This window comes from Aphelocoma coerulescens, chromosome 17 (genome assembly GCF_041296385.1).
Source record: "Aphelocoma coerulescens isolate FSJ_1873_10779 chromosome 17, UR_Acoe_1.0, whole genome shotgun sequence".
NCBI lineage: Eukaryota > Metazoa > Chordata > Aves > Passeriformes > Corvidae > Aphelocoma > Aphelocoma coerulescens.
The window spans coordinates 9,385,067-9,396,899 of NC_091030.1; the positions used below are offsets into that span (position 1 = coordinate 9,385,067).

An 11,833-nucleotide genomic window follows, 5' to 3' on the forward strand; every position below is an offset into this window, starting at 1 on the left:
CGGAAAGCTACAAATGTTAAACCACGCAGGAACAAACACAGGCTGTTCACAGAGAAATGCAAATGGGTGTCACTGACATTCAGAGGGGTACAAACTCCCAAGAATACCACTTTTCCCTCTACTCAGGTACCCAAAAACTAGGAAACAAACATTAACAGCACAAGACCTACTTTTGAACAATTCAGGCTTTCAACAATCCTCCACCACAGACAGGCACGGCTTCGTTCCAGGTGCTCGGTTCGGCAGCAGGAAGCGAGCTCTGCCTGGAGGGAGGTGTGCTGCTGCTGCAGGAATACAAACCTCCCTGGGCTGTGCCACTGAGCAACTCCTGCCTGCACAAACCAGGTCTGTTTCCAAATTGTTTTCCTCCTCCTGTTTGAGACCACCATTAAGCAGCTTGGGGGAGCAGCTCGAGTGACCGATGAGGTCTGACAGACTGGGGAGGGCAAACATTGGAAAATCAGACCAGTGTCACCTGGACCTGAGCACGTGAGCTCTCTGACATCCCCCTGGCACATGCAGTCACAGCACTGTGTGCACAGAGAAAACGCTGCCAGAAAATGTTTTTTCCTCAGATTTCTATTTTGCAGACATTTAGGGGGAAAACGTGCTGTGGATCAGATGGCTCAGAGCAATGCCTTCCATCAGATCTGTGGACTTGGCCCCTGGGGCAATCCCAGCTCACAGCAGGACCAGTTCACCACAAACACTGGTGCCACCTCACACCAAGAGGCAGCTGACCACCTCAACCAGCCAGTGAAAAGCAAAGCTGGGCAGGACAGGGGGCAAACACCAGGCTCATGGCTTGGCAGATGTCTCAGAGGCTGCAGTTACTCTCACACTGTCACATCTGGCTCATGAGGAGCTGCCACTGTCAGGGACCACTGAACACAAATGCCAAAATTCAGGGCACGGCACAGACCTCAGTGGTGTGTAAATACACTAAATTCAGTGTAAATGCAGGCACACACCTACAGCCTAAATGACATTGAAAATACCTGTGCTGTGTCATTAGCTTAAGGTTATCACGTCATAAAGTACCATTCTGGAGTCTGCAAATCAAAATGCAAAATCAATTGGCTTTGGTGCATATAAAATATTGCATGCACAGTTACTAAAGGTGTTGCAAGATCTATTTAAAATGAGTTTTATTGAGATGAAAAAGTTTTTCCATGATAACTACAGCACATGTTAATCAAAACCAAGTGCTTCCCCTTCCATTAAAACACGAATTGGAATACATTTTGTTCAAAAATACTTTAAAAAGTAATCAGTTAAATGGAGTATTTTTGGATGTGCTTTACTCCAAACGCTGGTTACTGTTTCTAATCTGGCTAATGAATGCACACTTAACGAGAGGTTGCCTGTGTGTTCATCAGAGGCTTTGAAGGGAACCTATTTCTCTGAACAGCCTTCAGCTGTGAGCTGCACTGGCAGGAGGCGCAGACCCTCAGGTGTGACAGAGGGCTGTGCTGGCCGTGCCCTGCTCAGGTGGCATCGTCCTTCCCACTCTACGAAAGTACAAAAGCATTGGAGGACTCCAGGTATACAAAGCAGTGTTTCTTGCTACCATCATCCATTCATAAGCATCATCTTCTGGATTTCCAGGCAGCTCTAGAGTAAGGAGTAGTCCTTTTCTTATCCGGTGGTTTGAAGTAAGAATAAACAGGTGCTGCAGGATATTCTGCGTCTGGATTTTCTGCCATCATTTTCAGCTTGGCTTCAATGGCCTTTATTTTTGCACTGACACTGGAAAGAGAAAAAGCAGAAGGGAAATTGAGCTTGATCTTAGCATGAAACCCAACTACAGAAATCCAGAGATTCTGCTGACATGAGAATCCTCACAGCACAAGGAGGGGCCAGACAGCCCCCACTGCTGCATCCACAGTGAGGCAGGAATGCACTGCCCAGAGCCCACACTGCTGCATTTCAACCTCTGCACGGGTTTGCTCCTCCAAGAGACACCTCAGCACCCCAAAATAATGGCCCCTGCACCTATTCAGAGCTTTCTTGAGTATGCTGAGTGAGACAAGAACACGACAAGCCTTCCTACTTCATGTGAAATGATGTCATTTCAGGAGGTCTGAGCATGTGCAGCAGAGCACAGCTCAGAGCAGGCGGCTGGGAACAGCAGAGAAATGAAAGCCAGACTTCCTCCCAGCTACAGCCCGCTCGGGATGGGAAAACCCCAGACTCCAATTAGGTCAGGAAGAAACATTATTTCAGCATTAGCAGGGTTTATCCCAAAGGGAGAAGCTATCCTAGGTTACACCCCAAATTCCTAGGACTTTTGTTATTCACTATCCTCCGCTGGGTATGGACGGGGAGGAATGTTCCCTTCTCTGCTGTGGCTTCTTGCACCATCCATCCTCACTAGAACAACCCCTTTGTGCCACTGATGCAGTTAACAATCTGCATGACTCAAACCCCTCTGCTCTTTACCTCCTAGCCTGTTACTTCTGAATTCCAAGCTCATTTTATCTCTGGGAAAATGCATTAATCTGGTCCTGGTTCCTCACAGAATTCCAGTGACAGAACACAGAGGAAAACCACACACCCTTTCAAACAAACTGAATTAGCAAAGCAGCACCATGTGCTTTAGGTAAATGCAGAGGTTGGAGAATTTAACTACATCCCACAGACAAGACCTACAGGCAAAAAACCACTGGCAAAAAAAAAGAAAAATAGTTTCATGTGAAGTACTACTTGTGATTTTGTTTTAATCTTCTGCCACTATAGTAGAACTTCTTGCTCGTAAGCATTTTGCTGAAACAAATTAGTACAGTAAAAACCCTCTCACTGAAATTCACATGAAGTGCAGTGATTCTGGCCAAAGGAGCTGGAGTGCTACACATTCCCAATTCCCCTCCTCACCTCATTCCCTTCCTACCAGCCACTGGCTTTGCACATTAGAAAATAAACTTCCCGTCTGAAGTATCCCCCATCAAGTGAGTGACTTCACAGGCACTGCCCTTTCAAAAACAGCTTTTTTGCCATGCTAGATTTTTAACACAAACAATGCCAACAACTCTAAATCTTACTGAAGTGGAAGAAGCTGGTTCCCTGCCAGCCCCACAGCTGGGTCACCTCTCACCCAACCAATCTCCTACCTTAGGTTGGACTGGGGCGGCTCTGTGCTGGAAGATGGCTCCAGACTGATTGGAAGGATCTTCTCATTTTTATTGTGATCATATCTCTGCAAGCAAGAGACCAAGGACTGAGTCAGCTGCAATTAGGAACAAAGAAACATTTCCCACAGAGGGACTTTAAAGCTGGATTAACATAGCCTCAGGTTTTGTGGAGCTTTTCCTAGGAAAGATTTTGGTGGCCAAACGCTGAAAGAAATCCCAACCACAGTATTTGGTTAGTACCAACATGGAATGCAGACTGGATACTGAACAGTTATGTGCACTGTACTGTGGATCCTTAAACCTTATCCTGTCACTTCTTGTTCCCCTCTATGTAAGGCAGGAAGCAAAGATGGTAAATTGGAAGGTAACTACTGTACTGTTTGCTATGCTCTTTATGTGCAGAGCCAGAAGGCAACCCGAGCACATGACTGCACAGAACCGGGCAGTGCTGGGAGAAAAGGTGGGAAAGAAAAGAAAAAAGACCAGTTAGGAACCACCTCCTTTCTGTAGAAGGCAGCTTGTGAGTCTGTCATCTCTGTGGGCAACGGGCCTCCTGAACTATTTGCAGTGTTCTGCTTCCTTATTTCGCTTGGCACAGAGTCAGGTTTGTTTTTCAGCAGAGCTGCTCAAACCGACAGCGTCTGGTGAGCCTTGGCCACTCATCTCAGAGCTGCTTAGCACCGTGCTGGTCTTGTCTAAAACAAACTCTTGTTACAATAAGCCAAAGTTTTGTGCTGTTAAGTCTTTCCATTCAGGGATTAGAAAATGCCATGTGAACCGAGGTGATTATTTATGCATGTTGCTCCCCAGACCCCGGAGCAGCTGGGCAGATACTCACTCCTCCAGCTCAGACTCCTTTTGTGGCCTGATCATTCCTCAGGCATCCGGAAGCACGTGGCACTCCAGTAGCTCCACAGCTACAGAAAATGGAGACTGGATTTGCACAAGCTTGGATGTGCTGACAAGAGCCCTTGAAGTCAGTAACTAAAACAATGTGGTCTCCTTTAAGGAAGATACCTGGTCTGGTTTTTTAAGCATCCGAAACAGCTGCACTAATATACTTGATAAGACAGAGCAGAAAGCTGCTTGGAGGATAATCAACACACGGTAAAAGAGAACTACCCAAAAGAAAATAGCAACAAGCATCTCCTCTCTGCCTCCCCCAAAATCTGTTTATCTGCAAAGAAAGTTATTCAAAATAAATTGCTTTATCAAATACAAGATAGTAAATAACTGTAGGAGAAACAAGACAAGAATTTTAAAAAATTAAAATAAGGATGTTCCAGAAGGCACTGCCTAAGTCAATCTTAAAAACTTGATTGTTTATGTGACAGAACAAGGAATAAAAGGATATTTAGCTTAGATGCAGAGTATGTTACTTTAAAGTCAAAAGTAATTAGAGCTGCTGCCACATAAGTGCTTTCAGAAGTGGAACAAAGTAACACAGTAACCGGTAATTGGGAATTTCCATACCTCTCCTATCCAGAAAACCACAAAGGGAAGGATTCAAACTTCCAGCCAATTACTCACTAAGTTTGGGAAAAGTTAAAACATGGACATTTATAGAAGTAATCTGTTCACACTGCTCTGACCAGAAACCCCCTCCCAAAGAACCCCAGGTTAAAGGGCCTGTCCTCACTCACAGCTAATCCAGCACAGTTTGGGTAGACAGGAGAAGCTGTAGATTGTAAACATCAACTCTCCAAGTTATTTCCTAGAACAGACTGAAACTATTTTTTGCCAGGCCAAGACAGACTTGATAAGAAGGCTTTAGTATTAAAGTTTTTCAATTTTGCAAACTAAAAGTAACTCTTCTTTCCAGCAACCAGCTTACCTTGACTTGTGCGTGTGCCCATCGCACCACCAATTTCTTGGAAAGGGCCAGCTTCCCATTGAGACACTGGATTGCCTTCTCTGCTTCCTGCACAGGAAGACAGCTCCATAAACAAACCAAGCCTTTACTCAAAACTGACTTACATGGAAAGAGCCTTTTTTTCTTTGTTATTCAGCCTACTGTAAGTTCAGCTCATTGACAGCACAGAAAGTTTATCCCACTGTATCCCAATCTAGGGATATCTTCAAAAGACTCCCAGTAACCAGACTTTATCAGCCTTGCCGTTTTATTCTTTCATTTGTTTTGGGGGAGGAAATGGGGAAAATACTCAATTTTGAAAATACCAAACATGGAGGCCCCAGGAACAGCATTTGGAGGAAAGTTTCTGGTGCAGGAGAAAACACTGTGACTCATTCCAGAGGTTACCTGTGTGTCATTAACACCTACCCCTGCTCAGTCCAGACCCACTCCTGTGCACTGGGACCATGATCCACTCCGTCCTGTTCTGGGCTCAGCAGTTTTGGGACACTCCCATAAAACCTGACTCACAGGAGCTGAAGATTTATGGCAATGCTGCTCCACCTTGCTATGAATAATTTTCTAGAGCTAATGCACAGTGTCAGGGCTCTTCTGACATCCTTATCGCCAGCTGCAAAATGGACCAAAGAACTGGCCCTTTCTGGTTAGCATTAAAAAGCAGGATTCAGGAAAAGACAGCAGAGGAGAAAGGAAATCACTACTGCTACTTCCAGGAGCAGGCACAAAGTGGCTGTGACAGAGCAGAGCTGTTAGAATCTGTAGGTTTCTGTAGACAAAGTACTGAATTTATCCCTTCCTGTTGTAGTTTTAAATAAGGGGAAAGAAGTCAGTCATTTATATCAGAACTTTAGATAAAGAGCAACTTACCTGTTTGGTTTCAAAGTTGACAAAACAGTAACCCCTTGGCTGCCCTTCCAGAGCACCAGACTTGTGGAAGAGAAAGTCAAATTGCTTTACTTTGCCAAACTTCTGAAGGAGTTTGAGGAGGTGGTATCTGAAGAGAAAAGAAAACGTTTGTGACATGGTTCATCCCACTGACAGTGAGGAGGTAGAGAGGAACCCCCGACACACACACATGCAGCTCACACTGGGTAGCAACACATTCAGCTGAGTCACACACATTCCCCAATCCCTGCAGAAGTGGGTGCCCTGTGCAGCACCCCTTCAGCATCCACAGCTCTGAGCAGTGTTACCAGTGACTTTCCAAAACCCCAAGGCACAAAGCTCCCTCCCAGCAGTGCCAGCTGAAGGGCCCACAGAAGATCTATTAATAGCTGCCTTTTGGACTATTATGCAATGACTCCCAAGGGGTTTGGGAGGGCTTTGCCTCCTGCCTCACTAAATCACTCCTGCTTTTAAGTATAACCCTCCTGGTCTCCCCCTCTCTAGCCCTGATGTGGCCACCTGAAGCTCCATCCCCTGCATTCTTCTCCCAGCACCCTGGAGAAGTCTGAGCCCACAATCCACAGCACCCTGCATCCCTCAGGATCCTGCTCCTCCTGCTGCCCTCCCTCTCCCTGCACAAACCCATCCCTTCCCTGTGCCAACCAGTGTCAGTGCACTGGCAAGGACACCCCAGGGAACACAGACACTTGCCTGGAAAAGATGGGGATGCAGGAAAACAGAAGAATAAACAGAACAACCTACAGCCAGGAACTGCCAGTAGACCTCAACAAAAAAGGCAAAGGCACCAGCCAGCCCTCAGTATCATCCAGCCCAAATCTGCCAGTGCTTCTGGCTCAGACAGCTTTTCAGTGACATGTTCATGGAAGTCAGACACTTCTTTAGCCAATTATCTTCCTGCCATCCAGTGGGGAGTGTGCTGTTTCCAATAAAACTGGGGAAAGCCAGAGTAAATCTGTCTGCTTAGTATCTACTGCATTGAGCAACTTAAAACAAGGAGCACATTTGCTGTACAGGCCACATCTAATCCTGAAAGTTCTTTGCAGCTTTTTTTGGTTCCCTGGGATTGAAGTGTTTAACAACACTGGCTGGCCTAGGAGAAAAGTGACACTCATTGTTCCTTCACTGTCTGACCCCATCCCTGGCCTCTAAGGATTATTTAAGTGTTTAATAAGGGTGTCTTACACAGGACTCATCTCCCAAGCAGCTGAACAGTGTTTGCTAGCAAACCACACAGTCTAACCCCAATCTTTAGTGTTTAAGGTAACACTCAGAGCTCACACAGCCTACCAGGATAACACCAGGCACCGGATGAAACCTCCCATGTCCAGACATGAATGGCCAGTAGTGGTCCAAGACAGCCAAGTGCACTAGGCGACTACAGGGACTGTCCAAATGGGAAGGGCAGACAACATTTTTCCTAATAAAGCCTGATAGGATGTCTGAAAAGGGCCTTAGCCCTTTGTTAAGCCTCAGAAGCCAGGCAAGAAAGTTCCAGGAATGTGAGTCATCCCACAGGATGGTCACAGTGGACATTCAGGATGTGCACTTTTAAAGAGGTGAAGGTGCAGCGTGTGTACAGACGAGCGGTGCAGAAGGGCCAAGTTATCCCCCGGGGGAACACACACATTGTCATTGATTATGGAAGGCTTCCTACATCCTTTGGAATACAGATGAAGTGCATGGTCTTCCAAGAAGCCCATGAGCTCTCAAACTCTGCTCAGAAAGCAAGGGAAACAGAAAAGAGCAGGGTGAAGAAAAGGAGCTGATTACACAGTAGCCAAATTCACCACCTCACACTTCCAACAAGCAGACACAGATGTGCAAGTGAAAAACTGACTTTGGAGACATAATGTATAAAAAACTCCACATGTTGGACTTCCAGAGCCTCCAAAATATGTAAATGCACCTCAGGTTTGTTTCTGTAAACATACTGCCACAAAAAAGCCCTCGGAATTTCAGCAGTATGGAAATAAAGTCCTTACCACCAGGATGCTGTTCCTCTTTTGGCCATTACAGAGGCAGGGGAAGGGCAGGGAAGATTCTCCCTGAGTTCTGCACTAAAAACCTTGCAGCTGCCTTGCCAAAAGGAACTCTTTGGGGGTGTTTTTTTTTCTGAGAGCATCTGTGTTCAAATAGTACTTTCTTAGCAGTGAGGTGATAGTTGCTCCTTTAAAACAAATTTCATCAACAGTCTAGAAGCAACTTATGTCATCTATTTTATTTAGAATCCTTTTTCCAACCATGCCTGCAATTTTACAACTGCAGGTCACCTCCTCAAGGTGGAACAGCTCACAAATCTCGTGTAATTAACGCTTCAGGCTGTGATTATGGTTTGTTATTGTTAAAATAACGAGGGCATTAACAATAACTTGACAAGTAGTTCTTCAGGCCAAGAGGTACAGAAGAAGAAAATTGTCATGGAAAACCTGAAGCCTCATGAAAAAAAAAAAAGGTGAGAAGATGTAAAAAGCTTTACTATGGCAACAACGTGGGTCATCCAGAGCTTGGAAGTTGTTGGCACCGCTGCGGCCCCACCACGCTGCACAGATCCCGCGGCCAACCTCCATCTCCACTTCCTGTCATCTGATGTGAATGCAAGACAAACCTGCAGCTCCCCCATTTCCTTTTCCTCCTCTCTTCCTCCTGGCACCCCGAGCGCTATTCAGACGCAGGCAAGGCTTCCTCTGAACAATGCTGTCCCAAGGATCCCGCGCGGGGACCGGGCCACATGTGAAAACTATTACTGCGAGGAATTCTGCCCCACTGGGAGCCAGCGGGGGTCTGTAACAACAGCTTGTGCACACATTGTTTTCTAGGTGAGACTCATCGAGATGGGATCCTCGACAAGCAGCACAACAGCTGAGGAAGTTGAACACCCGCTACTTCATACCCGTGGAAAATGAATGGGCATTGAAAGGCTACGGGAAATCAGATAATGCGAACCAGAGAGCTGAAAATGAAATCTTTGCCTGTCCAAAACCCTGAAAGCTCTCAGGAGGCTTTACAAACAGGAATGGGCAGAGGAGGCAATTCTACCCCACCTGCCACACGCAGAGGTAACTAAACCACGTGGTTTTGCCCCACGGGATGGGAGCACTGAGGGGTGATGAGATCACACAGCTGAGCCACAGCACAGCCCCTGCCCTGCTGTGCAGCTGGGGCACAAATGCTGCACCAGATGCCCGTGGTGACAGTGGTGACACCAAACCACAAGGAACCACCTGCTGCTCTCCTCATGCAGACCCCATGGCAGGGACCTCACAGCTTCTGGAGCACCTGGAGACACTGTCCTTTATCATCAGCAGCTGTGAGGTCCCCTGGTGCCAGCCCTCCTCCTTCCAGCTGCTAAGCACACACTCAGGAGACTCCCAACACCACCTGCTTCCACAGGCAGACAATCCCTTCAAGGATGCTGGATGAAAGAAGTCACCCACAAACACTACCAGCAAGGAGGAATGCCCAGCTGAAGAGCCACTGTAACCCAGTGCACAAGGTATGCCAGCAGCCCCAGCTGAGTCACAGTCACTCAGAGTGTGCAATAACCTCCCAAAAGCATCAGCTCCCAGGCTGTAATTTGTGGGCAGCCCTACATTTATAAATGCCCGTTCCTGCAGCTTGTGCTCCAATGTGTAACGCCCCAGCACACGACTGCAGCTACAGTTTGCTCTTTAAATGGAAGTCTTGGATTGATTCAAGACTTTTTGATCTCATTTCTACTTGAGAGTGTCACAACCACTTATTAACTCTGCCAACAACTCAATCAACCTTACTCTGTCTTAAACAAATCCAACATAGAAATAACAAAGGCAACTCTTTAAAAACAGATAAAAGCAGCAAATGAAGAAACATTTCGTTTTCAGGGGTTTGATTTAGTCACATGAGTAGTAACCTCAACAGGAATAATTCAGAGGAACAACTAGAAGGAGAGATGTAAGCCCTTAGCATGAGAGAAAAAGGGTCAAGATGATTTATAGAAACTTACTGACCACACACTTTCTCTACATTGACAATGTGTTAAAAGGAGCTTCCTCTTCCTTTATTCACAAGGAAATGGAGATACAATATCATTTGCAGGAGAGAAGAGCCATTTCAAAGCAAAACAAAAAGGAAGACACAGAATTATAAAGCCTGAAATAAGCAGAAAGCACTGCCACTCATCACTGGGCAAACTTTAAACATTCAGGAGCATGGAAGCCCTTTAGGTTTGAGAACCCTGGAGGAAACACCAAACTCACTTCCATCCAAGTGATGAAAGCAGTAAATTTTGCCATATAAAGCTATTACTTATCTGGCCAAGATTAAAAGGAGCAACCTCTACTGAACAGGTCTGACACCACTGAGGATCACCCCAAGGAGTGGAGGATCCAATGCACTTACGCCCTCCACTCCTCTCCTCATACTAACCCAGTTCCTGAATCCCTAAGGACCCAGCAAACAACACTCAAGAATTCCTATATCTAATTTTATGTGGTCAGTGAATGTGGACAGACCACAGTAACAGAGCTGTGGGATAGACGTGGTAATTAATGCAGAAACCTCCCCAAGCTGAATGGCTGAAATCACAATGCATTAATGATTCCATTTAGAGGCTATTAGGGAGCTGCTCTGTTCAGATGAACCACACTTAGAATAAAACCCCAGCACCTGCACACACACAAAAAGAACCAGGAAGAAAAAGTATTCCACGGCAGACACACACAATAGTTAATCAAAAATGCTTGTTTGTTATGAGTGTGTAAAGCCCAAATTGTTTTGGTTTGCTTTCCTTTATATACAACCTAGTGATTTCACAGCACACTATCCAAATATTGGACAGCACATCATGTCCCCTTGACAATTTAGCTGTTCAAATGTTATGCTTGCTCAGGAGATAATTATCTATAGCCTGGAGAAAACACAAAATGCTCACACACGTGTTTGATTCATGCACCTACCCACCACAGCAGCCAATCCCATCACTCCCCACCATCCACTGCTCCAGCCACTCTCCTCCGCTGAACTCACACCCAGCAAAATACCAAAACAAGGCTCTTGTGTGACACAGATCCCTGGCTGTCAGATCTTCCCTGCCCACTCTCATTTCTCTGCAAACCCCAACCACTCGGAGTTACAATTTCCAGGGCTGTGCCTTGCTTTACCATCGTTTGTACTGCTGTCACCCTGAAAGTCTCCAACCTGATATTCTACACTTCCCTACTTTAGAGAACAGGGATGTTTTCAGCCCCTGGGCTCCCAGCCCGAGCAGCGGGGTGGATGCTGTTTGCAGGAGCCAAGGACCTGCCTCTGAGCCCCTGGGTCTGTGGGGGACACCCCACGTACAGACACACCCACATTTTAGGCGACTCCCTGCCTGCAACAGCGCCCCAGGCACGGGCTGCTCCTCAGAGTGCAAATCTGCTCCAGCGGGCGACTGTCACCTCTCGCTGCGGGGCAGAGGCAGGTGCTGGGAGTGCTACAGCAGCCTGTGCTGCCTGCCGGGCACGGGAACACCCCCAACATCCCGGAGAGGTGCTGGCACCAGAGATGGAGCAGTGCTCGGGCTCAGGCTGGGCCCTGGGGGCTGCCAGGGCCGCGGAGGGGCAGGGCAGGTCCCGAGGAGGGGCGATGTGGCACCGCCCGGGAGGGCTCGGTGCTGATGCGGGAACACGGCCCCGTCCGGGGCGGTGCCGCTGCGGGGGCGGCGCCCGGGGGGTTCCGCAGGGCGCGGATCGCGGCGGTGCCGCGCGGTCACTCACTCGGTGATCTTGGGGTCGAGGTTGCCGATCCAGAGGCGGTGCCCGTCCTGCAGCGCGCCCTCGGAGAGGATGGAGGCGTTCTCCAGCGGCAGCGCCTGGCGGCCCGGCTCCATGGCTGTGCGGAGGGCAGCGGAGGGTGCGGAGGGTGCGGAGGGTGCGGGTGGCGCGGGGGGCGGCCCGGGCCGCTC

The 11,833-nt window shown here is 47.6% G+C and overlaps 1 protein-coding gene across 1 annotated transcript; it reads right to left on the reverse strand.

Moving 5' to 3' along the window:
- Positions 1-1,131: 1,131 nt before the first annotated feature.
- On the reverse strand, positions 1,132-11,758 carry RBM18 (RNA binding motif protein 18). Its single transcript, XM_069031441.1, has 5 exons — positions 11,646-11,758; positions 5,872-5,998; positions 4,966-5,052; positions 3,111-3,196; positions 1,132-1,749 (listed from the first exon to the last, which is right to left on the reverse strand). The coding sequence occupies exons 1-5, from the start codon at positions 11,756-11,758 to the stop codon at positions 1,590-1,592; spliced, it is 573 nt and encodes a 190-aa protein (XP_068887542.1). The 3' UTR covers positions 1,132-1,589.
- Positions 11,759-11,833: the final 75 nt, after the last annotated feature.

Coding starts and splice junctions, on each gene's coding strand:
- RBM18 (XM_069031441.1), bottom strand. CDS start 11,758: ATGGAGCCGGGCCGCCAGGCGCTGCCGCTGGAGAACGCCTCCATCCTC. Junction 3,197..4,965: donor GGGCACACGCACAAGTCAAG/GTAAGCTGGTTG, acceptor TCTTGCTTGCAG/AGATATGATCACAATAAAAA. Junction 1,750..3,110: donor CCGCCCCAGTCCAACCTAAG/GTAGGAGATTGG, acceptor TTCTCTTTCCAG/TGTCAGTGCAAAAATAAAGG.